The sequence below is a fragment of the Lampris incognitus genome, chromosome 15 (genome assembly GCF_029633865.1).
Source record: "Lampris incognitus isolate fLamInc1 chromosome 15, fLamInc1.hap2, whole genome shotgun sequence".
Classification (NCBI taxonomy): domain Eukaryota; kingdom Metazoa; phylum Chordata; class Actinopteri; order Lampriformes; family Lampridae; genus Lampris; species Lampris incognitus.
Genome location: NC_079225.1, coordinates 45052637 through 45080401, shown reverse-complemented (window position 1 = coordinate 45080401; position 27765 = coordinate 45052637). Strand labels below are relative to the sequence as shown.

General features: G+C 45.2%; 1 protein-coding gene across 2 annotated transcripts in view; it reads right to left on the bottom strand.

Annotated features, from left to right (window-relative positions):
• Positions 1-27765, bottom strand: part of LOC130124757 (serine/threonine-protein kinase D3-like) — a 116057-nt gene that overhangs the window by 29536 nt on the left and 58756 nt on the right. The window contains exons 5-10 of one of the 2 annotated variants that reach the window (XM_056294102.1): positions 21658-21818; positions 13900-14092; positions 11653-11730; positions 9006-9189; positions 6357-6480; positions 5971-6048 (exon numbers count right to left, since the gene is read on the bottom strand). In XM_056294102.1, coding sequence (XP_056150077.1) covers positions 5971-6048; positions 6357-6480; positions 9006-9189; positions 11653-11730; positions 13900-14092; positions 21658-21818 — 818 coding nt within the window. The remainder of the gene's footprint in view (positions 1-5970; positions 6049-6356; positions 6481-9005; positions 9190-11652; positions 11731-13899; positions 14093-21657; positions 21819-27765) is intronic. The other variant, XM_056294103.1, reaches the window with a different exon arrangement.

The following is a 27765-nucleotide window of genomic DNA, read 5'->3' as shown; positions in this document are numbered from 1 at the left end:
ATAGACGGTTTCAACTACAACCATACTACACCTGAAGTATCTATCTGTCCATCTGTCCATCTGTCCATCTATCTATCTATCTATCTATCTATCTATCTATCTATCTATCTATCTATCTATCTATCTATCTATCTATCTATCTGTCTGTCTGTCCATCTATCTGTCCATCCATCTATCTGTCCATCCATCTGTCTATCTATCTATCTATCTATCTATCTATCTATCTATCTATCTATCTATCTATCTATCTATCTATCTATCTATCTATCTATCTATCTATCTATCTATCTATCTATCTATCTATCTATCTATCTATCTATCTATCTATCTATCTATCCGTCCATCTATCCGTCCATCTATCCGTCCATCTATCCGTCTATCTATCCGTCTATCTATCCGTCCATCTATCTATCTATCTATCTATCTATCTATCTATCTATCTATCTATCTATCTATCTATCTATCTATCTATCTATCCATCCATCTATCCATCTGTCTATCTATGTATCTATCTGTCTGTCTGTCTGTCTGTCTGTCTGTCTGTCCATCTATCTATCTATGTATCCCACAACGCTGTCAGCTCTGTCTCTTCGTCTGTCTCTGATGAAATGTGTGCAGGTTGGCAAGTTCCAACATTAAAGCTCTTCCTCTCTTCCTTCCTCTTCTGGTAGAGTGGAGGCCAACTACCCCCCCCCCACCACCACCACCACACACACACACACACACACACACACACACACACAACCCCCTGGCAGGAGAACCAACATATGAAAGAAGTTTCGGGCCGGCCAACCAATAGGATTCCTGTGCCGCCCGGTGGTTCTCGGTATCGGATGAATGGCCCGTGGTTTTGCCAAGATCACCGCTTGATAGAAGGCTTTCCAAAAAAACCCTCACCCCACCTACCCCCCGCCTCCCCGACACCCCGCTGTCCTGATTAAAGGGTTGGGCACGAGGCAGCGTGGCGTCAAGCCAGACAGACCTGCCAAACAAAAGACAGCGGCAACGCAGCCGCCTGTAAGAAGCACAAGTCTCACCCTCTGTCTGTCTCTCTCACCCTCTGTCTGTCTCTCTCACCCTCTGTCTGTCTCTCTCGCCCTCTGTCTGTCTCTCTCGGTCTCTCCCATCTCTCTCTCCGTCGCGTCTCTCTCTGTCTGTCTCTCTCTCTCAATTCATTCCAGTTCAATTTAGTGAGCTTTAACTGCGTGATGTACATGTGCACATATTGTGAAAGCATAGGTTTGAACATATGAGAGAGAAATAAAATAACATCAAATAAAACCATCTCATCTCATCTCCAGCCGCTTCTCCGGGGTCGGGTCGCGGTGGCAGCAAGCTAAGTAGGGCACTCCAGACGTCCCTCTCCCCAGCTACATCCTCCAGCTCCTCCTGGGGGATCCCAAGACGTTCCCAGGCCACATTGGACATGTAGTCCCTGCAGCGAGTTCTGGGTCTACCCCGGGGTCTCCTCCCAGTTGGACATGCATGGAAAACCTCCAAAGGAAGGCGCCCAGGAGGCATCCTAATCAGATGCTGAACCACCTCAACTGGCTCCTTTCGACATGAAGGAGCAGCGGCTCTACTCCGAGCTCCCCCCGGATGTCCGAGCTCCTCACCCTATCTCTAAGGCTGAGCCCAGACACCCTACGGAGCCGCTTGTATCCGCGATCTCACCCTTTCGGTCACTACCCAAAGCTCATGACCATAGGTGAGGGCTGGAACAGAGACTGACTGGTAAATTGAGAGCTTTGCCTCCCGGCTCAGCTCCCTCTTCACCACAACGGTCCGGTACAACGTCCACATTACTGCTGATGCTGCACCAACCCGCCTGTCAATCTCCCGCTCCATCCTACCCTCACTCGTGAACAAGACCCCGAGATACATGAACACCTTCACTTGAGGCAACAACTCATCCCCAACCCAGAGGCAGCAATCCACCACTCTCTGGTAGAGAACCATGGCCTAAGACTTGGAGGTGCTGACTCTCATCCTGGCCACTTCACACTCAGCTGCAAACCGCCCCAGTGGGCGCTGGAGGTCTTGTTCTGATGAACCCAGCAAAACCACATCATCTGCGAAGAGCAGAGATGCAATTCTGAGGTTCCCAAAGGGGACACACTCCTCACCTCGGCTGCGCCTTGAGATCCCGTCCATGAACATCACAAACAGAATTGGAGACAAGGGACAACCTTGGCGGAGTCCGACACCCACCGAAAACATGTTTGACTTTGTGCCGAGAATGCGGACACAGCTCTCACTTTGGTTATACAAGGACCGGATGGCTTGTAGCAACTGCCCCGGTACCCCATACTCCTGCAGTACCCCCCACAGAGTGCCCTGGGGTACACCGTCGTAAGCCATCTCCAAGTCCACAAAACACATGTAGACCGGCTGGTCAAACTCCCATGCCCCCCTCAGCACTTCCCCCAAGGGTAAGGAGGTGGTCCGTTGTCCCGCGGCCAGGACAGAATCCACACCCTTCCTCCTGGATCCGAGGTTCGACAACCGGTCGGAGCCTCCTTTCCAGCACCCTAGAGTAGACTCTCCCGGGGAGGCTGAGCAGTGTGATGCCCCGATAACTGGAGCACACCCTCCGTTGTGTCCTCCTTCAAATAAAATCAACTAAATAATAAATCAAAAGGCTTTTCACAGTTTTTCTGTTCAGTAACTGATGAAAACAAAACAGTGCTGCATGTGCTCTCCCCCTCTCTCTCTCTCTCTCTCTCTCTCTCTCTCTCTCTCTCTCGCTCGCTCACTCGCTCCACTCCCTCTGCAGAAGGCCGTTGGCTGAAATATGAAAGAAGAGGATGAAGAAGTGATTGACAGCCCCGCCATGTGATGGGCGGAGTGATGAAATAAGCCCCACCCCCGGAGTCTACTTGAAAGCGCTTTTCGTGGCATGACAAACATGAGGGTCATTTCCTCTCGTATCCACAGCGACCGAGCAGGCGGCAGCACAACCATCACACATTTCTCATTACCGGCATTAACGGCAGCCGTCAGACGAACAAAAAGACAAACCGACGCTGGAGGAACTTACCGGAAGATTTTCCTATGGTTGAAAAACACGTGCAAATGGTGGAACGTGTCTAAGAACTGTATTTTGATTTTTGATATTGTAAATACACTAACTGTGTACATCTAATTACAGTAATGAAACTTGCTATTTGAACATAAATTGAAAGGGTTGGACGACAGCATACTGGTGCTGCCATCATGCAGCGGACCACTTTCAGATAAGCATCCGGTTGCTCACCAACTGTATGGCTACTATGCTCATAATGTTGTTATAACAGGCTTAATACATACAGCCAGTATCATCATTATCATTACTACTCTTATGAGCATTCAGCCTTGTTGTTGTTGCTCAGAGTACATCTAGCAGTACATGTCTTCTGATGTTCCACCCAGTATCACTAGTTATATGAGCAGTACATGTCTTCTGATGTCCCATGCAGTAACACTAGTTATATGAGCAGTACATGTCTTCTCATGTTCCATGCAGTAACACTAGTTATATGAGCAGTACATGTCTTCTGATGTCCCACCCAGTAACACTAGTTATATGAGCAGTACATGTCTTCTCATGTTCCATGCAGTAACACTAGTTATATGAGCAGTACATGTCTTCTGATGTCCCACCCAGTAACACTAGTTATATGAGCAGTACATGTCTTCTCATGTTCCATGCAGTAACACTAGTTATATGAGCAGTACATGTCTTCTGATGTCCCATGCAGTAACACTAGTTATATGAGCAGTACATGTCTTCTGATGTTCCACGCAGTAACACTAGTTATATGAGCAGTACATGTCTTCTGATGTCCCATGCAGTAACACTAGTTATATGAGCAGTACATGTTGTCTGATGTTCCATGCAGTAACACTAGTTATATGAGCAGTACATGTCTTCTGATGTTCCATGCAGTAACACTAGTTATATGAGCAGTACATGTCTTCTGATGTTCCACGCAGTAACACTAGTTATATGAGCAGTACATGTCTTCTGATGTCCCATGCAGTAACACTAGTTATATGAGCAGTACATGTCTTCTGATGTCCCACACAGTAACACTAGTTATATGAGCAGTACATGTCTTCTGATGTCCCATGCAGTAACACTAGTTATATGAGCAGTACATGTCTTCTGATGTCCCATGCAGTAACACTAGTTATATGAGCAGTACATGTCTTCTGATGTCCCATGCAGTAACACTAGTTATATGAGCAGTACATGTCTTCTGATGTCCCATGCAGTAACACTAGTTATATGAGCAGTACATGTCTTCTGATGTCCCATGCAGTAACACTAGTTATATGAGCAGTACATGTCTTCTGATGTCCCATGCAGTAACACTAGTTATATGAGCAGTACATGTCTTCTGATGTTCCATGCAGTAACACTAGTTATATGAGCAGTACATGTCTTCTGATGTTCCATGCAGTAACACTAGTTATATGAGCAGTACATGTCTTCTGATGTTCCACGCAGTAACACTAGTTATATGAGCAGTACATGTCTTCTGATGTCCCATGCAGTAACACTAGTTATATGAGCAGTACATGTCTTCTGATGTCCCATGCAGTAACACTAGTTATATGAGCAGTACACGTCTTCTGATGTTCCACCCAGTAACACTAGTTATATGAGCAGTACATGTCTTCTGATGTTCCATGCAGTAACACTAGTTATATGAGCAGTACATGTCTTCTGATGTCCCATGCAGTAACACTAGTTATATGAGCAGTACATGTGGTCTGATGTTCCATGCAGTAACACTAGTTATATGAGCAGTACATGTCTTCTGATGTCCCATGCAGTAACACTAGTTATATGAGCAGTACATGTTGTCTGATGTTCCATGTAGTAACACTAGTTATATGAGCAGTACATGTCTTCTGATGTCCCATGCAGTAACACTAGTTATATGAGCAGTACATGTTGTCTGATGTTCCATGTAGTAACACTAGTTATATGAGCAGTACATGTCTTCTGATGTCCCATGCAGTAACACTAGTTATATGAGCAGTACATGTCTTCTGATGATCCATGCAGTAACACTAGTTATATGAGTAGTACATGTTGTCTGATGTTCCATGCAGTAACACTAGTTATATGAGTAGTACATGTTGTCTGACGATCCATGCAGTAACACTAGTTATATGAGCAGTACATGTCTTCTGATGTCCCATGCAGTAACACTAGTTATATGAGCAGTACATGTTGTCTGATGTCCCATGCAGTAACACTAGTTATATGAGCAGTACATGTTGTCTGATGATCCATGTAGTAACACTAGTTATATGAGCAGTACATGTCTTCTGATGATCCATGCAGTAACACTAGTTATATGAGCAGTACATGTCTTCTGATGTTCCACCCAGTAACACTAGTTATATGAGCAGTACATGTTGTCTGATGTTCCATGCAGTAACACTAGTTATATGAGTAGTACATGTTGTCTGATGTTCTACGCAGTAACACTAGTTATATGAGCAGTACATGTCTTCTGATGTCCCATGCAGTAACACTAGTTATATGAGCAGTACATGTTGTGTGATGTTCCATGCAGTAACACTAGTTATATGAGCAGTACATGTTGTGTGATGTTCCATGCAGTAACACTAGTTATATGAGCAGTACATGTCTTCTGATGTTCCACACAGTAACACTAGTTATATGAGCAGTACATGTTGTCTGATGTTCCATGCAGTAACACTAGTTATATGAGCAGTACATGTCTTCTGATGTCCCATGCAGTAACACTAGTTATATGAGCAGTACATGTCTTCTCATGTCCCATGCAGTAACACTAGTTATATGAGCAGTACATGTCTTCTCATGTCCCATGCAGGAAGTGTGATAACACCAACTTCATTGTTACTCAGAAAATGAAACTGCAGAACTTTCTGACTGTGTCGCCACTGTCAGGAGTGAAACCAGGGAAGAAGGGCCGGGGGTTTTTGTACCTTGTAGAACTTTGCTCCGGTTTCATTCTGAAACAGGGTCAGGCACTTGCTGTCCAGTCTCCAGTAATGTCTTTTCCTCTGAAAACAAAGAGGCTTGTTTAGTGACGTATAAACCTGTCAGATTCAGAATCGTTTAATCACACAGCATAACGAAAACACAGGAACTTGTGTTTTTTTTTACACTTCTTATGACAAACAGTACATGCTGCAGCTTGACATAAAACCGCAGGAGTCTACGTGTGGGACTGGAGGGCGAGGTTCAACTTGCAGAGTTTGGAGAGTAAATGTGTTTTATGTCTGAGTTTTGACTCGGCGGTGTAGCGACACGTGACACGGAGACGGTCAGGGTGTAGATGTGGGTTGCTAAGTAGCTGCTTGGCCCTCACCAGGTTGTCCCGGCTGGTGTAGTGAACCATCCAGCCCTCTTTGACCATGGTGGAGCTCCTCCTCTTGGTGTGTTTGATGGACTGGACCACACGCATCAGAGGAATGTTGCTGCTGGTGGACGGACTAGGGACAAGGACACAGGCCGCAGCATGTTTAAGGAAACTCGACACACATTAATCAGGAACATTTATTTGTCCCTTCATTCCATGTACCTGTGCACATGAAATGAAACGAAATATCGTTTTCCCCAGGCCACAGCAGGGCTACACAAAGACAGAAACACATACACAAACTACAGGAACACACGTATCCAAACTACCAAACTGTCCAAGACAGCAAACGTCAGGATGACTGTCGGAACTGCCGGTCTGCTAGGCTAGCAGTTAGCTTAGCCTGTCCCGCTTCCGCGTCCTGTCAGACCGCCCTCGGCGTTTCCTCCTTGGGTGCAGCTCCAGGCAGGGCCGTGGTCCCTGGGCCCACAGGCTGCAGCGGACCAGGCTCTCCCAGCCGATCCAGCGCCAGCTCTCCCAGCCGATCCAGCGCCAGCTCTCCCAGCCGATCCAGCACCAGCTCTCCCAGCCGATCCAGCGCCAGCTCTCCCAGCCATCAAACAAAGACACGAACCCAGACACAGATGCGGACAAAGACACCGCATGGATGGTACTGGGTGAGGCCGCCATCTTCCCACACCGATAGCGGGTGAGGCTCCCCGCAAACGCAAAGTCACACAGCCCATCTTCCCACACCGGAAGCAGAAAAACAACGGAAGACGCAATGCAAGAGAAGTCTTGTTGATGACCGCACATCACCCACTGACCAGACGGCCACGATCTGAACATCAGTGATGTGTAAACTCAACCGTGTGGGGAACCAGCCAAAAAAAAAAAAAACCAAAGTCGTGTTGATTTCAAACTCGCATCAGTACAAAGAACGGTTGCAGATAGTTGGATTCCTACAATCTAATATCTCCAAAAAAAGATTAAAAAAAAAGCTTTTTTATTTTTGAATTTGTCTTTGCGAATATGTCTGGTACCAAAGCTTCACTCGGATCACCGTACTGGACGATGACACCGATTTTCATCCAACGTGAAAAGGTTTCGTGAAAAATCTTTTTTTCCGTCAGCATCGAGTCTGAGGTCTGCTGCTGGAGCTAAAAGATGAGAAATTCAGTCATATCGCTAAAGGAACGAGAAACTGGAACACAAACACTGACACACACTCGATAAAAATGTCACTGGGCGTCCGGGTAGCGTGGCGGTCTATTCCGTTGCCTACCAGCATGGGGATCGCCGGTTCGAATCCCCGTGTTACCTCCGGCTTGGTCGGGCGTGCCTACAGACACAATTGGCCGTGTCTGCGGGTGGGAAGCCGGATGGGGGTATGTGTCCTGGTCGCTGCACTAGCGCCTCCTCTGGTCTGTCGGGGCGCCCATTCGGGGAGGGGAATAGCGTGATCCTCCCACGCGCTACGTCCCCCCTGGTGAAACTCCTCACTGTCAGGGGAAAAGAAGCGGCTAGAGACTCCACATGTATCGGCGGAGACATGTGGTAGTCTGCAGCCCTCCCTGGATCAGCAGAGGGGGTGCAGCAGCGACTGGGACGGCTCGGCAGAGTGGGGTAATTGGCCAGATACAATTGGGGTGAAAAAAAAGGGGGGGGGGATAAAAACAAAACAAAACAAATGTCTACTTTCTCAACTTCATGTGAAGTTTATGTTGCCTGATGAAGTAAGTGCGTTGAAGTTTCTACATCTTTCAGACAGACAGACAGACAGACAGACAGACAGATAGATAGATAGATAGATAGATAGATAGATAGATAGATAGATAGATAGATAGATAGATAGATAGATAGATAGATAGATAGATAGATAGATAGATAGATAGATAGATAGATAGATAGATAGATAGATAGATAGATAGATAGATAGATAGATAGATCGATAGACAGATCCATAGATAGACAGACAGACAGACAGACAGACAGACAGACAGACAGACAGACAGACAGACAGACAGACAGACAGACAGACAGACAGATAGACAGATAGATAGATAGATAGACAGATAGATAGACAGATAGATAGACAGATCCATAGATAGATAGATAGATAGATAGATAGATAGATAGATAGATAGATAGATAGATAGATAGATAGATAGATAGACAGATAGACAGATAGACAGATAGATAGATAGATAGATAGACGGATAGATAGATAGACAGACAGACAGACAGACAGACAGACAGACAGACAGACAGACAGACAGACAGACAGACAGACAGACAGACAGACAGACAGACAGACAGACAGACAGACAGACAGACAGACAGATAGATAGATAGATAGATAGATAGATAGATAGATAGATAGATAGATAGATAGACAGATAGATAGACAGACAGATAGATAGATAGATAGATAGATAGATAGATAGATAGATAGATAGATAGATAGATAGCAAGATAGACAGATAGATAGATAGATAGATAGATAGATAGATAGATAGATAGATAGATAGATAGATAGATAGATAGATAGATAGATAGATAGACAGACAGACAGACAGATAGACAGATAGATAGATAGACAGACAGATAGACAGACAGACAAATGGACCTCATAAAAAATGGAGTTGTTGGCTTCACCTGATGGCTCGGAGCATCTCGTCGTCCTTCTCGCTCTCCGTACACAAGCCCTCGATGTCAGAGATCTTGTCTTCAGGGGTGGTGGGGTCCTCCTGGTCATCCATGCTGTGACCCCCCTCGCTGTTCACGTCACTGTTGTCCACCTCCATGGTGAGCTCCGAGTCCAGACCAGGACTGGCGGGCTCTGGAAGGACACGGGACAGACGTGTTACTGATGGTGGAACCAGCTTAACAAGGCTGTTGGTAGCATTTGATAACTCCAGTGTGTGGACACCACCTTACACCGTCACTGTAGTGCTCCATCTAATGTACAAAGAACCCCAGCCGATCATGTGGACTTATTACTTTTGACTTTCTGACTGACCTTTCTTTTTAAATTGTTCCCCCCCTTTTTCCCCCCAACTGTACTTGGCCAGTTGTGTCCGTAGGGGACGCCTGACCAAGCCGGAGGTAACAAGGGGATGCGAACTGGCGAGCCCCGTGTTGATAGGCAACGGAATAGACCGCCACGCTACCCGGACGCCCTGTTTTTAATGGTTTTGTTTTTCATAGAGTGGGTCTGAAACTTGCTTTAGGATTTTACATTTATTCAAACTGGAGGAAGGCCGAGAGAAGACAAAGGCGAGAAGGTTCCTGTTAGGGTTCAGGGATACACATGTGACTCTGGTGGACTTAACCATTCGACTATTTCTCAACACTGTGGCACTCACCTAAGTAAAGTCCATTTTATTTGTATAGCCCATTATCACAAATTACAAATTTGCCTCAAGGGGCTTTACAGCAACACAACATCCTGTCCTTAGACCCTCGCATCGGATAAAGAACAACTTCCTGAACAAAAGAAGAGGCCCTTTAACAGAGGAAGAACAGGAAGAAAGCTCAGGGAGAGCACCAGAGGAGGGCGCTCTCTCCCAAGACGGACAACGTGCAATGGATGTTGTGTTTACACGATTTACACAATACAGCATTGTATGAGCATAACAGATTTCTCAAACTTCTCAGATTTCACCTTCAGCAACACGGCAAGTAAAGGTTTCTACCATGTGAAATCCATTGCTGGCACCTGGCATTACTGCTTGATGCCACTAGAGGGGGTGGTTGGCAATTCTTATCGTTCACTGCAAATCCTGTCGTCCGCTAAAGATCGGCAGGTTCGGCACGTTGTTGCTTTGCCACATTTTTATTTTATTTATTTTGTGTGTGTGTAACCGAGTCATCCCTGTTAGCAGTGCATCAATAACAAGCATTTTCATTTCCTGGTGTCAAACTGCTGGAATCAAGATTACTGACCCGAATACCGCAGCTCTTACTCTGACATCCTATGTGACAGTGGAAAAAACCACCCACCGACACAAAACCAGCACACTGGTTATACTGGTCAGCCCCCAGTGTTTAACAGTAGGAGACTGTGGCTGTACTGGTCAGCTCCCAGTGACCAACAGCAGAAGGTTGTGGTTGTACTGGTGAGCGCCCAGTGACCAACAGTAGGAGACTGTGGTTGTACTGGTCAGCTCCCAGTGACCAACAGCAGAAGAGGAGACTGTGGTTGTACTGGTGAGCACCCAGTGACCAACAGTAGGAGACTGTGGTTGTACTGGTCAGCTCCCAGTGACCAACAGCAGAAGAGGAGACTGTGGTTGTACTGGTGAGCACCCAGTGACCAACAGCAGAAGAGGAGACTGTGGTTGTACTGGTGAGCGCCCAGTGACCAACAGTAGAAGGTTGTGGTTGTACTGGTGAGTCCCAGTGACCAACAGTAGAAGACTGTGGTTGTACTGGTGACTCCCAGTAACCAACAGTAGGAAACTGTGGTTGTACTGGTGAGGGACCAGTGACCAACAGTCGAAGGTTGTGGTTGTACAGGTGAGTCCCAGTGACCAACAGTAAAAGACTGTGGTTGTACTGGCAAGTCCCAGTAACCAACAGTAGGAAACTGTGGTTGTACTGGTCAGCTCCCAGTGACCAACAGTAGAAGAGGAGACTGTGGTTGTACTGGCGAGTCCCAGTAACCAACAGTAGGAAACTGTGGTTGTACTGGTGAGGGACCAGTGACCAACAGCAGAAAAGGAGACTGTGGTTGTACTGGTGAGTGCCCAGTGACCAACAGTAGAAGACTGTGGTTGTACTGGTGAGGGACCAGTGACCAACAGCAGAAGAGGAGACTGTGGTTGTACTTTTGAGTGCCCAGTGACCAACAGTAGAAGAAGAGACTGTGGTTGTACTGGTGAGAGCCCAGTGACCAACAGTAGAAGAGGAGACTGTGGTTGTACTGGTGAGGGACCAGTGACCAACAGCAGAAGAGGAGACTGTGGTTGTACTTTTGAGTGCCCAGTGACCAACAGTAGAAGAAGAGACTGTGGTTGTACTGGTGAGAGCCCAGTGACCAACAGTAGAAGAGGAGACTGTGGTTGTACTGGTGAGTGCCCAGTGACCAACAGTAGAAGACTGTGGTTGTACTGGTGAGCGCCCAGTGACCAACAGTAGAAGAAGAGACTGTGGTTGTACTGGTCATTAAGTTGGTGTGTCTGGCTGTTAAACAGAAAAAGTAGAACAACTCTGGTGAATTTAACTGCTAACTGACATCAGCAGGACGACTTCAATTGACCCGTTGTCATGGTAACCGCTGGACGTGGTTAAAATGACGTACCTCCGTTGAAGTCAACCTCGCCAAGACAATCTCGTGGCACCTTGGCTGCGCATCTCTTGTGGCAGTTGAATTTACAATCTGTAGATGAGAAAGAACAGAACTTAAAACACTGAATATGAGCGAGGCAGCAATCTCTGTCTATTCTAAAGGAGGGTGGGTGAACTGGGAGTCTCTCAATTATCTAGAGCCCGCCCTTTTTTCTCTCGATACACAGCATGACCTGTCTGTCTCTCTCTCTGGCTGTCACTATGTCTGTCGGTCTGTCTTTCCATCTATCTCCCTCTGTGGGGTCAGCCCTATGTTCCCACAGCCCAATAGTCCCACAGCCCAATGGTCCCACAGCCCTATGTTCCCACATCCCAATGGTCCCACAGCCCAATGGTCCCATAGCCCTATGTTCCCACAGCCCAATGGTCCCACAGCCCTATGTTCCCACAGCCCAATGGTCCCACAGCCCTATGTTCCCACAGCCCAATGGTCCCACAGCCCAATAGTCCCACAGCCCAATGGTCCCACAGCCCAATGGTCCCACAGCCCTATGTTCCCACAGCCCAATGGTCCCATAGCCCTATGTTCCCACAGCCCAATGGTCCCATAGCCCTATGTTCCCACAGCCCAATGGTCCCACAGCCCAATAGTCCCACAGCCCAATGGTCCCACAGCCCAATGGTCCCACAGCCCAATAGTCCCACAGCCCTATGTTCCCACAGCCCAATGGTCCCACAGCCCAATGGTCCCACAGCCCAATGGTCCCACAGCCCTATGTTCCCACAGCCCAATAGTCCCACAGCCCAATGGTCCCACAGCCCTATGTTCCCACAGCCCAATAGTCCCACAGCCCAATGGTCCCACAGCCCAATGGTCCCACAGCCCAATGGTCCCACAGCCCTATGTTCCCACAGCCCAATGGTCCCACAGCCCTATGTTCCCACAGCCCAATGGTCCCACAGCCCAATAGTCCCACAGCCCAATGGTCCCACAGCCCAATGGTCCCACAGCCCTATGTCCCCACAGCCCAATGGTCCCACAGCCCTATGTTCCCACAGCCCAATTGTCCCACAGCCCTATGTTCCCACAGCCCTATGTCCCCACAGCCCAATGGTCCCACAGCCCAATGGTCCCACAGCCCTATGTCCCCACAGCCCTATGTTCCCACAGCCCAATGGTCCCACAGCCCAATGGTCCCACAGCCCTATGTCCCCACAGCCCAATGGTCCCACAGCCCAATGGTCCCACAGCCCTATGTTCCCACAGCCCAATGGTCCCACAGCCCAATAGTCCCACAGCCCAATGGTCCCACAGCCCTGTGTCCCCACAGCCCTATGTTCCCACAGCCCAATGGTCCCACAGCCCAATGGTCCCACAGCCCTATGTCCCCACAGCCCTATGTTCCCACAGCCCAATGGTCCCACAGCCCAATGGTCCCACAGCCCAATGGTCCCACAGCCCAATAGTCCCACAACCCTATGTTCCCACAGCCCTGTGTCCCCACAGCCCTATGTTCCCACAGCCCAATGGTCCCACAGCCCAATGGTCCCACAGCCCAATAGTCCCACAGCCCAATGGTCCCACAGCCCAATGGTCCCACAGCCCAATTGTCCAACAGCCCTATGTTCCCACAGCCCAATGGTCCCACAGCCCAATTGTCCAACAGCCCTATGTTCCCACAGCCCAATGGTCCCACAGCCCAATGGTCCCACAGCCCAATGGTCCCACATTTCTAAGATTTTTCTTATTTCTAAGATTTTTCTCAACATGAAACCCTATGTTCCCACATTTCTAGGACATTTTCAAAATTAGGTCTTGTTTTCCTACATTTCCCTTCAATTTAAGCCCTATCCTCCCACAAGATGTTTTGGAAGCACTTTACAGTAAATGAATGAGTCATTCTTTTCCGCAATATTGGGTGAAGAGCTATAGCGGACAGGACCGACCCCCTGGTCCACAGTGTTTGCTCAGATGGCTGTGTTTCATGGAGGTGGGGTTTAATTTCGGTACGAGGGTTCGTCCCTCCACAGCAACCCCGTGTTGGAGTGGCGGTGTTGAGCTCGAGAGAGTTTGGAAGCCAGCTCTCTCCTTCAAATCGCCAGCCGCGGGATTGAGCGGCGAACCCTCAACTACCAGGGGTAGAAATGTGGGAACGTAGGGCCTAATTAAAAAAAAAAAAAATCTGTCTGTCAACCTGTCAACCTGTCTGTGTGTGTGTGTGTGTGTCTGTCTGTGTGTGTGTGTGTGTCTGAGTTGTACCTTTACACTGCATGCCCTGTCTGAAGAGGCCCTTCAGCAGGCGTTTGCAGTATTGGCAGATGGTTGGTCGGGTGTAGGTGTGAACCGAGAAGGTGTGAGGAACCTTGACTCTGCCCAGAACCATCTTCTCCATCCAAATGGGCCGGCCGCTCAGCAGGGAGTTACGCTTCCCGGCACCCAGCAGGGGGCGCTGCTGGAAAAAAAAAGTGGAACAATAAAAGTGTTATTTGATTTGAATGGTTTACGCCTCCGCATCCTGATCAGATTCTGGGTCGGTCAAGTCTTTTTCATCAGATAACTCGCTACACTTAATTATAAATTAATTTCTACTCTAGACAGTATTCGTTATGTCACCTTTCTCAGATGATAGATATTTAAACAAACCCCTTGGTTATACATGAAGCGGCATGTCGTTTCCTTTCATGTGTTCAAGTGAAGTGAAACGACAAAGTGTTGCTGACTCCTGATATTTCACCTAAAGTGAATTTTCGCTGAAAAACAGATTTCAGCCAGAACCACCGTGCACTTAGTAGAGAGCAGACCTCCACCAGGAGGACACAGTATCTCCCTTCTCCGCTGCTCCAACTTGGTGACAACACACACACACACACACACACACACACACACACACACACAGAAAAACCAGTGTTTTTCCAGCCATTGTAAGACTTTTGCACAGCACCCAAGTGGATTCAGCAGGATATCGGTTGTTAATGTGCAAGTTGATTCAGCAGGATATCAGTTGTTAATGTGCAAGTGGATTCAGCAGGATATCAGTTGTTAATGTGCAAGTTGATTCAGCAGGATATCAGTTGTTAATGTGCAAGTGGATTCAGCAGGATATCAGCTGTTAATGTGCAAGTGGATTCAGCAGGATATCAGTTGTTAATGTGCAAGTTGATTCAGCAGGATATCAGTGGTAATGTGCAAGTGGATTCAGCAGGATATCAGTTGTTAATGTGCAAGTGGATTCAGCAGGATATCAGTGGTAATGTGCAAGTTGATTCAGCAGGATATCAGCTGTTAATGTGCAAGTGGATTCAGCAGGATATCAGTTGTTAATGTGCAAGTGGATTCAGCAGGATATCAGCTGTTAATGTGCAAGTGGATTCAGCAGGATATCAGTTGTTAATGTGCAAGTGGATTCAGCAGGATATCAGTTGTTAATGTGCAAGTGGATTCAGCAGGATATCAGTTGTTAATGTGCAAGTGGATTCAGCAGGATATCAGTTGTTAATGTGCAAGTTGATTCAGCAGGATATCAGTTGTTAATGTGCAAGTGGATTCAGCAGGATATCAGTTGTTAATGTGCAAGTGGATTCAGCAGGATATACGGGGAAATACGCTCAAGCTAAAACATCTAACTAATACAATGTTTTGCCTGTCGGTCTGTGGATGTGCAGCCTTCCTAGGTGGACCCTCACATGGAAGTGACCAAGTCTGACATGAAATGACAGAGATCAGGCTGTCATCATTTGAAAGTCCTCATTAAAAGACTCCAGATGTGTTTAACCGCCGTGGTTTCCGTGACACAAGATGGATGAAGGTGAATGGCTGCTCTGCTGACTGACTTTCACTCATAAAACAACAGTAAGGAAACCGAGATGATTCCCAGCTGTGACTGTGATTAGTCCTACTGCTGTTTCCACAGCAGAGTTTTAACAGTGGAGACTAGGGCCCTTCCGGGTGGCGGGGAGGTGAATAAGGAGAATTACCGTTGGCTCCTCCAGTGCTGCGCTGAGATCAGCAGGGAACGATTTGCCGGCTTGGAAAATACGACTTGACTTCTCGTTTACTTTCGAGACTCGATGGACTGCGTAACGTTTGGGTTCTGACACCCTCGCCGCCTGATCCGAGTCACCCGTAGATGTGACTCAGATCGTGCAGCGACGGAGAGCGGCGCTGGTCGAGCGAGCTAGAGAATAGAAGAAGAGAGGGAGCGGCGATAGCAAGAACAACCACGAGGTTCTTCATCATACAGTCATCACCGTTCACAAAACACATTAGGCTGCGAGGTCGAGTAGTCTGCGAGACTAGACGTGGACACACACACAGACACACAACGGCTCAGACTCTCGATGGAAATGACAATAAAGGCTTAAAAGAGGAGAGGAACCTTTAAAGACCATTCACTCCAATGAAACTATCAACATTAAAATGTGTGTAATATAGATTTGGTACAATGTGATGTGTGACTTTATCCCACACAGTGTGTGACGTAGATTATATTTAACATCACGTAATAAGGACAAGTACACAAACCAGAGATGTAGAAAAGAGGCTACTTCAGTCACACAATACTCAGTAATGACCACCATCATAGTTCAATCACATCTATTCCACTCGTGCGTCGCTTGTTCATTTCTGTGTGACGAAAGTCTGTAATTTAGAGGGTTGCTGAAGAGAGTCTAGTCGAGTCCATTTTATTTGTATAGCCCGATATCACAAATGACAAATGTGCCTCCGTGGGCTTTACAGCAACACAACATCCTGTCCTTAGACCCTCGCATCAGATAAGGAACAACTCCCTGACACAAGAGAGAGAGAAAAATAGAAGGGAACCTCAGGGAGAGCGACAGAGGAGGATCTCTCTCCCAAGATGGACAACGCGCAATGATGTTGCGTTTACATGTTTACACAATAGGACGTTGAAAGCCACCATCATCCTCCTCCTTCGACCGCAGTCAAGCGTGCGTTCACAACGCCACGCCAGCATCCTCTGTTTCCCATTTGATTCGATAGGCCTTGAACATTTCTTTGAGTGTCTCTTGAAATACAGTCTATGTAGCTGAAAGGGCGCCTCCCTCTGTTAGGACACGGGAGACGCACGCAGATAACGTCGGACATAATCGGATCTCTTGCTCTATACCAACGTCCCGCAAAACGCGCTCTCCACCGTGCAGCCATGGGTGAGACAGGTGACGTAGCACCGTGGATTTCAGCTCCGGTTTCCTGCTCCTGCCAGGAGGTGTTCTTCACTCTCATCGGGAGGCGTGTGTACGGTCCATCGAGTCTCGCCTGAAGATCTTCTTTCATGGTCCATGTCTCCGACCCATGAAGTGTCCTCACTGATCGACATGTACTCGGTCTTTCTGGAATTAATACTGAGACCAACTCTAACTGACGCTTCTCCAAGACAGGTTAACAGCTCTTGGGCTCCTTGCAGAAGTGATGCTGTAAGAGCGATGTCATCAGCATAGTCAAGAACTGTGAGAAATCTGCTTCGGTTTCTGACTGTCTTACTTGGCTGACCATCCAGGCCACAGTTCTTCTTTGTATCAACTCTCATTGGGAGGCGTGTGTACGGCCCATCGAGTCTCGCCTGAAGATCTTCTTTCATGGTCCATGTCTCCGACCCATGAAGTAGGATACTTTCAACACGTGCTCTGCAGAAAGCTAGTTTTCCCTCGTCAGAAATGGCAGACCTCCGTGTGATGTAATTCGTTACAGGCATTCCAGGCTTGTCCTTTCCTTGACTTAAAATCTTTCTTACTGTCGGCAGCAAAAGATCCAAGATATCTGCGGTCGGTGACCTCGTTTAGCGGTGTTCCACTATTGGCCGTGATTGGTTGGCACGTTGTGTCCTCACTGATCGACGTGTACTCGGTCTTTCTGGAATTAATACTGAGACCAAGTCTAACTGACGCTTCTTCAAGACAGGTTAACAGCTCTTGGGCGCCTTGCAGAAGTGATGCTGTAAGAGCTATGTCATCAGCATAGTCGAGGTCTGTGAGAAATCTGCATCGGTTTCTGACTGTCTTACTTGGCTGACCATCCAGGCCACAGTTCTTCTTTGTATCAACTCTCATCGGGAGGCGTGTGTACGGCCCATTAAGTCTCGCCTGAAGATCTTCTTTCATGGTCCATGTCCCCGACCCATGAAGTAGGATACTTTCAATACGTGCTCTGCAGAAAGCTAGTTTTCTCTCATCAGAAATGTCAGACCTCCGTGTGATGTAATTCGTTACAGGTATTCCAGGCTTGTCCTTTCCTTGACATAAAATCTTTCCTACTGTCGGCAGCAAAAGATCCAAGATATCTGCGGTCGGTGACCTCGTTTAGCGGTGTTCCATTATTGGCCGTGATTGGTTGGCACGTTGTGTCCTCACTGATCGACGTGTACTCAGTCTTTCTGGAATTAATACTGAGACCAAGTCTAACTGACGCTTCTTCAAGACAGGTTAACAGCTCTTGGGCTCCTTGCAGAAGTGATGCTGTAAGAGCTATGTCATCAGCATAGTCGAGGTCTGTGAGAAATCTGCTTCGGTTTCTGACTGTCTTACTTGGCTGACCATCCAGGCCACAGTTCTTCTTTGTATCAACTCTCATCGGGAGGCGTGTGTACGGTCCATCGAGTCTCGCCTGAAGATCTTCTTTCATGGTCCATGTCTTCGACCCATGAAGTAGGATACTTTCAACACGTGCTCTGCAGAAAGCTAGTTTTCCCTCGTCAGAAATGTCAGACCTCCGTGTGATATAATTCGTTACAGGCATTCCAGGCTTGTCCTTTCCTTGACATACAATCTTTCTTACTGTCGGCAGCAAAAGATCCAAGATATCTGCGGTCGGTGACCTCGTTTAGCGGTGTTTCACTATTGGCCATGATTGGTTGGCACGTTGTGTCCTCACTGATCGACGTGTACTGGGTCTTTCTGGAATTAATACTGAGGCCAACTCTAACTGACGCTTCTCCAAGACAGGTTAACAGCTCTTGGGCTCCTTGCAGAAGTGATGCTGTAAGAGCTATGTCATCGGCATAGTCGAGGTCTGTGAGAAATCTGCTTCGGTTTCTGACTGTCTTACTTGGCTGACCATCCAGGCCACGGTTCTTCTTTGTATCAACTGGTTATCGCAGGGTGTAAAAATCGAAAGATAACAGAATTATGATGGAATACAAAATATATGACGCATATGGTGAGGAGGGTGCCAAGCGGTGTCCAGGCGCCCCCGGAACAGCCCAGCCCGGCCCATCACCATGTAGACCTGACAGGAGGACACATGCACACGGGGGAGACTCACATCACACCGTTCACACACACAGAAGATGACATGGGACAAGAGTGTCTGGTCCGGAGAGGTGACGTGTTTGTTCCACAGGTCTCGCTGCTCGTCTGTATGTTGAGGAATTTAACCATCGTTTGGTTTAATCCTGAAAACAGTTAGTACTGCGTAGAGGCGTGTGAGAATATTCTCAAAGTAGTAAAATCCATCCACTGATGTGACTTATTCATTGGGAGACATTAGAAAAGCACTCATTTACCCAGAATCCTTTTGGTGCATGGCAAAAAACAGCTACATGCCTTAGCACTGGACATGGGCAGTAGTGTGCTGCAACAAGGCAGCATAGTCCTGACTAGTGCTGACAGACTGAAACAGCTTGGGACTGTAATGACAGGATGGATGGTTAACACGGGCAGCGCTTCACCGTGTGTCCTGAGCTGGGACGGCCGGGTGATGTGAGGGGAACATTGGAAAATGATTAACCTGATAAAATTGTGTTTCTTATTCCTCACACTGTAGCGAACGTGCACACACGGTGTCGGTCATAAACCTGGTCAGTCCAGCGACCAGCAGAGGACTCAGCTGGATGGAAAATCCACTGGTTAGCCTGCAGCTATGAGTCCTGAGCATGCCCAGTGTCTGCTGATGGAATGTGAGTGTGTGTGTGTGTGTGTGTGGGTGGGTGGATGGCTGGTCGGGGGACTTCGTAGGCCTGTTTTGTTTTTTCACAAGCGTGTGTGTGTGTGTGTGTGTGTGTGTGTGTGTGTGTGTGTGTGTGTCAGTGTCAGGGAGAACATGGCCACTGTGCAAGGCTGTATAAATTATGATAATGGTGTTTAATGTGCGCATGCATGACTGTGTGTGTTGTGTGCATGACTGTGTGTTTGTTGTGTGCATGACTGTGTGCTTGTTGTGTGCATGACTGTGTGTGTTGTGTGCATGACTGTGTGTTTGTTGTGTGCATGACTGTGTGTTGTGCGCATTACTGTGTGTTTGTTGTGTGCATGACTGTGTGTGTTGTGTGCATGACTGTGTGTGTTGTGTGCATGACTGTGTGTGTTGTGTGCATGACTGTGTGTTGTGCGCATTACTGTGTGTTTGTTGTGTGCATGACTGTGTGTGTTGTGTGCATGACTGTGTGTCGTGTGCATGACTGTGTGCTTGTTGTGTGCATGACTGTGTGTGTTGTGTGCATGACTGTGTGTGTTGTGTGCATAACTGTGTGTGTGTTGTGTGCATAACTGTGTGTGTGTTGTGTGTATGACTGTGTGCTTGTTGTGTGCATGACTGTGTGTGTTGTGTGCATGACTGTGTGCTTGTTGTGTGCATGACTATGTGTGTGTTGTGTGCATGACTGTGTGTGTGTTGTGTGCATGACTGTGTGCTTGTTGTGTGCATGACTGTGTGTGTGTTGTGTGCATGACTGTGTGCTTGTTGTGTGCATGACTGTGTGTTTGTTGTGTGCATGACTGTGTGTTTGTTGTGTGCATGACTGTGTGTTTGTTGTGTGCATGACTGTATGTGTTGTGTGCATGACTGTGTGCTTGTTGTGTGCATGACTGTGTGTTTGTTGTGTGCATGACTGTGTGCTTGTTGTGTGCATGACTGTGTGTTTGTTGTGTGCATGACTGTGTGTCGTGTGCATGACTGTGTGTGTTGTGTGCATAACTGTGTGTGTGTTGTGTGCATGACTGTGTGTGTGTTGTGTGCATGACTGTGTGTGTTGTGTGCATAACTGTGTGTGTGTTGTGTGTATGACTGTGTGCTTGTTGTGTGCATGACTGTGTGTGTTGTGTGCATGACTGTGTGCTTGTTGTGTGCATGACTGTGTGCTTGTTGTGTGCATGACTATGTGTGTGTTGTGTGCATGACTGTGTGTGTGTTGTGTGCATGACTATGTGTGTTGTGTGCATGACTGTGTGCTTGTTGTGTGCATGACTGTGTGCTTGTTGTGTGCATGACTGTGTGCTTGTTGTGTGCATGACTGTGTGCTTGTTGTGTGCATGACTGTGTGCTTGTTGTGTGCATGACTATGTGTGTTGTGTGCATGACTGTGTGCTTGTTGTGTGCATGACTGTGTGCTTGTTGTGTGCATGACTGTGTGCTTGTTGTGTGCATGACTGTGTGCTTGTTGTGTGCATGACTGTGTGTGTGTTGTGTGCATGACTGTGTGTGTGTGTGTTGTGTGCTTGATGTGTGCATGACTGTGTGTGTGTGTGTTGTGTGCTTGATGTGTGCATGACTGTGTGTGTGTGTGTTGTGTGCTTGATGTGTGCATGACTGTGTGTGTGTGTGTGTTGTGTGCTTGATGTGTGCATGACTGTGTGCAGCAGGAAAAGCAAAGCGCTGCACCGCCTGTGTGTGTTGTGTGCATGACTGTGTGTTTGTTGTGTGCATGACTGTGTGCTTGATGTGTGCATGACTGTGTGTGTGTGTGTTGTGTGCTTGATGTGTGCATGACTGTGTGTGTGTTGTGTGCATGACTGTGTGCTTGATGTGTGCATGACTGTGTGTGTGTGTGTTGTGTGCTTGATGTGTGCATGACTGTGTGTGTGTGTGTGTTGTGTGCTTGATGTGTGCAGCATGACTGTGTGCAGCAGGAAAAGCAAAGCGCTGCACCGCCTGTGTGCAACACATCACCACACACCTTCACAACAGACACAGGCCAAAGGTCGCACTGCCTTTTGTGAACAAACCCACTCCACCTCCATGCGACCTCGGGTCAGCATGACAGACGGACCCTGCGGCGCCCCCTACCTCTTCCTGTGGCGCAGGGACGTGTTCGATGGTGGGGGAGGAGCGCGGCGCGGACAGGACGGAGCCCGGCAGCGAGACGTTGGACAGACGTCTCTTCCTCACGCCGCTGCAGTTGTTCGGGATCTTGAAAGCGCAGCGTTTGTGGTAGTTCAGACCGCATCCTGCGATGGAGACACACACAAGGGGGCAAAGTCAGGAAGGGAGGTGTAACTCCACAAAACCCCATCACTTAATTACAAGAACAGTGAAACAGCAGACATCAGAAACAGGCGACAAACAGCCCTACACAATAACACACAGCCCAAGAGACAAGCGTCTTTTCAGGGGAAGGACAGGAACAGAAATGGTGGACACAATAATGTGAAACCCTTGTGTGGTTGTTTAAATTGTGTCGTCATCATGTTTAACTGTGTCGTCATCATGTTTAACTGTGTCATCATCATGTTTAACTGTGTCATCACCATGTTTAACTGTGTCATCACCATGTTTAACTGTGTCATCACCATGTTTAACTGTGTCATCATCATGTTTAACTGTGTCATCACCATGTTTAACTGTGTCATCATCATGTTTAACTGTGTCATCACCATGTTTAACTGTGTCATCATCATGTTTAACTGTGTCATCATCATGTTTAACTGTGTCATCACCATGTTTAACTGTGTCGTCATCATGTTTAACTGTGTCGTCATCATGTTTAACTGTGTCATCACCATGTTTAACTGTGTCATCATCATGTTTAACTGTGTCATCATCATGTTTAACTGTGTCATCACCATGTTTAACTGTGTCATCATCATGTTTAACTGTGTCATCACCATGTTTAACTGTGTCATCATCATGTTTAACTGTGTCATCATGTTTAACTGTGTCATCATCATGTTTAACTGTGTCATCATCATGTTTAACTGTGTCATCACCATGTTTAACTGTGTCATCATCATGTTTAACTGTGTCATCATGTTTAACTGTGTCATCATCATGTTTAACTGTGTCATCACCATGTTTAACTGTGTCATCATCATGTTTAACTGTGTCATCATCATGTTTAACTGTGTCATCATCATGTTTAACTGTGTCATCACCATGTTTAACTGTGTCATCATCATGTTTAACTGTGTCATCATCATGTTTAACTGTGTCATCATCATGTTTAACTGTGTCATCATCATGTTTAACTGTGTCATCACCATGTTTAACTGTGTCATCATCATGTTTAACTGTGTCATCACCATGTTTAACTGTGTCATCACCATGTTTAACTGTGTCATCATCATGTTTAACTGTGTCGTCACCATGTTTAACTGTGTCATCACCATGTTTAACTGTGTCATCATCATGTTTAACTGTGTCATCATGTTTAACTGTGTCATCATCATGTTTAACTGTGTCATCACCATGTTTAACTGTGTCGTCATCATGTTTAACTGTGTCGTCATCATGTTTAACTGTGTCATCATCATGTTTAACTGTGTCATCACCATGTTTAACTGTGTCATCATCATGTTTAACTGTGTCATCATCATGTTTAACTGTGTCATCATCATGTTTAACTGTGTCATCACCATGTTTAACTGTGTCATCACCATGTTTAACTGTGTCATCACCATGTTTAACTGTGTCGTCATCATGTTTAACTGTGTCATCACCATGTTTAACTGTGTCATCACCATGTTTAACTGTGTCATCACCATGTTTAACTGTGTCATCATGTTTAACTGTGTCATCATCATGTTTAACTGTGTCATCACCATGTTTAACTGTGTCGTCACCATGTTTAACTGTGTCATCATCATGTTTAACTGTGTCATCATCATGTTTAACTGTGTCATCATCATGTTTAACTGTGTCATCACCATGTTTAACTGTGTCATCACCATGTTTAACTGTGTCATCATCATGTTTAACTGTGTCATCATCATGTTTAACTGTGTCATCATGTTTAACTGTGTCATCATGTTTAACTGTGTCATCATCATGTTTAACTGTGTCGTCATCATGTTTAACTGTGTCATCACCATGTTTAACTGTGTCATCATCATGTTTAACTGTGTCATCATCATGTTTAACTGTGTCATCATCATGTTTAACTGTGTCATCATCATGTTTAACTGTGTCATCATGTTTAACTGTGTCATCACCATGTTTAACTGTGTCATCATCATGTTTAACTGTGTCATCACCATGTTTAACTGTGTCATCATCATGTTTAACTGTGTCATCACCATGTTTAACTGTGTCGTCACCATGTTTAACTGTGTCATCATCATGTTTAACTGTGTCATCACCATGTTTAACTGTGTCATCACCATGTTTAACTGTGTCATCATCATGTTTAACTGTGTCATCATCATGTTTAACTGTGTCATCATCATGTTTAACTGTGTCATCACCATGTTTAACTGTGTCATCACCATGTTTAACTGTGTCATCATCATGTTTAACTGTGTCATCATCATGTTTAACTGTGTCATCATGTTTAACTGTGTCATCACCATGTTTAACTGTGTCATCACCATGTTTAACTGTGTCATCATCATGTTTAACTGTGTCATCATCATGTTTAACTGTGTCATCATCATGTTTAACTGTGTCATCATCATGTTTAACTGTGTCATCATCATGTTTAACTGTGTCGTCACCATGTTTAACTGTGTCGTCACCATGTTTAACTGTGTCATCATCATGTTTAACTGTGTCATCATCATGTTTAACTGTGTCGTCATCATGTTTAACTGTGTCGTCATCATGTTTAACTGTGTCGTCATCATGTTTAACTGTGTCGTCATCATGTTTAACTGTGTCATCACCATGTTTAACTGTGTCATCATCATGTTTAACTGTGTCATCACCATGTTTAACTGTGTCGTCACCATGTTTAACTGTGTCATCATCATGTTTAACTGTGTCATCATCATGTTTAACTGTGTCATCATCATGTTTAACTGTGTCATCACCATGTTTAACTGTGTCATCACCATGTTTAACTGTGTCATCATCATGTTTAACTGTGTCATCATCATGTTTAACTGTGTCATCATGTTTAACTGTGTCATCATGTTTAACTGTGTCATCATCATGTTTAACTGTGTCGTCATCATGTTTAACTGTGTCATCACCATGTTTAACTGTGTCATCATCATGTTTAACTGTGTCATCATCATGTTTAACTGTGTCATCATCATGTTTAACTGTGTCATCATCATGTTTAACTGTGTCATCATCATGTTTAACTGTGTCATCATGTTTAACTGTGTCATCACCATGTTTAACTGTGTCATCATCATGTTTAACTGTGTCATCACCATGTTTAACTGTGTCATCATCATGTTTAACTGTGTCATCACCATGTTTAACTGTGTCGTCACCATGTTTAACTGTGTCATCATCATGTTTAACTGTGTCATCACCATGTTTAACTGTGTCATCACCATGTTTAACTGTGTCATCATCATGTTTAACTGTGTCATCATCATGTTTAACTGTGTCATCATCATGTTTAACTGTGTCATCACCATGTTTAACTGTGTCATCACCATGTTTAACTGTGTCATCATCATGTTTAACTGTGTCATCATCATGTTTAACTGTGTCATCATGTTTAACTGTGTCATCACCATGTTTAACTGTGTCATCACCATGTTTAACTGTGTCATCATCATGTTTAACTGTGTCATCATCATGTTTAACTGTGTCATCATCATGTTTAACTGTGTCATCATCATGTTTAACTGTGTCATCATCATGTTTAACTGTGTCGTCACCATGTTTAACTGTGTCGTCATCATGTTTAACTGTGTCATCATCATGTTTAACTGTGTCGTCATCATGTTTAACTGTGTCATCATCATGTTTAACTGTGTCGTCATCATGTTTAACTGTGTCGTCACCATGTTTAACTGTGTCATCATCATGTTTAACTGTGTCATCATCATGTTTAACTGTGTCATCATCATGTTTAACTGTGTCATCATCATGTTTAACTGTGTCATCATCATGTTTAACTGTGTCATCATCATGTTTAACTGTGTCATCACCATGTTTAACTGTGTCATCATCATGTTTAACTGTGTCATCATCATGTTTAACTGTGTCATCACCATGTTTAACTGTGTCATCATCATGTTTAACTGTGTCATCATCATGTTTAACTGTGTCAGCACCATGTTTAACTGTGTCATCATCATGTTTAACTGTGTCATCATCATGTTTAACTGTGTCATCACCATGTTTAACTGTGTCATCACCATGTTTAACTGTGTCATCATGTTTAACTGTGTCATCATGTTTAACTGTGTCATCATGTTTAACTGTGTCATCATCATGTTTAACTGTGTCATCATCATGTTTAACTGTGTCATCACCATGTTTAACTGTGTCATCATCATGTTTAACTGTGTCATCACCATGTTTAACTGTGTCATCACCATGTTTAACTGTGTCGTCACCATGTTTAACTGTGTCATCACCATGTTTAACTGTGTCATCATCATGTTTAACTGTGTCATCATCATGTTTAACTGTGTCATCATCATGTTTAACTGTGTCATCACCATGTTTAACTGTGTCATCACCATGTTTAACTGTGTCGTCATCATGTTTAACTGTGTCATCACCATGTTTAACTGTGTCATCACCATGTTTAACTGTGTCATCACCATGTTTAACTGTGTCATCATGTTTAACTGTGTCATCATCATGTTTAACTGTGTCATCACCATGTTTAACTGTGTCGTCACCATGTTTAACTGTGTCATCATCATGTTTAACTGTGTCATCATCATGTTTAACTGTGTCATCATCATGTTTAACTGTGTCATCACCATGTTTAACTGTGTCATCACCATGTTTAACTGTGTCATCATCATGTTTAACTGTGTCATCATCATGTTTAACTGTGTCATCATGTTTAACTGTGTCATCATGTTTAACTGTGTCATCATCATGTTTAACTGTGTCGTCATCATGTTTAACTGTGTCATCATCATGTTTAACTGTGTCATCATCATGTTTAACTGTGTCATCATCATGTTTAACTGTGTCATCATCATGTTTAACTGTGTCATCATCATGTTTAACTGTGTCATCACCATGTTTAACTGTGTCATCATCATGTTTAACTGTGTCATCACCATGTTTAACTGTGTCATCACCATGTTTAACTGTGTCATCATGTTTAACTGTGTCATCATGTTTAACTGTGTCATCATCATGTTTAACTGTGTCATCATCATGTTTAACTGTGTCATCATCATGTTTAACTGTGTCGTCATAATGTTTAACTGTGTCGTCATAATGTTTAACTGTGTCGTCATCATGTTTAACTGTGTCATCATGTTTAACTGTGTCATCATCATGTTTAACTGTGTCATCATCATGTTTAACTGTGTCATCATCATGTTTAACTGTGTCGTCATCATGTTTAACTGTGTCGTCATAATGTTTAACTGTGTCGTCACCATGTTTAACTGTGTCATCACCATGTTTAACTGTGTCATCACCATGTTTAACTGTGTCATCATCATGTTTAACTGTGTCATCATCATGTTTAACTGTGTCATCATCATGTTTAACTGTGTCATCACCATGTTTAACTGTGTCATCATCATGTTTAACTGTGTCATCATCATGTTTAACTGTGTCATCATCATGTTTAACTGTGTCATCATCATGTTTAACTGTGTCAGCACCATGTTTAACTGTGTCATCATCATGTTTAACTGTGTCATCATCATGTTTAACTGTGTCATCACCATGTTTAACTGTGTCATCACCATGTTTAACTGTGTCATCACCATGTTTAACTGTGTCATCACCATGTTTAACTGTGTCATCACCATGTTTAACTGTGTCATCATCATGTTTAACTGTGTCGTCATCATGTTTAACTGTGTCATCACCATGTTTAACTGTGTCATCATCATGTTTAACTGTGTCGTCATCATGTTTAACTGTGTCGTCATCATGTTTAACTGTGTCATCATCATGTTTAACTGTGTCATCATCATGTTTAACTGTGTCATCATCATGTTTAACTGTGTCGTCATCATGTTTAACTGTGTCGTCATCATGTTTAACTGTGTCGTCATCATGTTTAACTGTGTCATC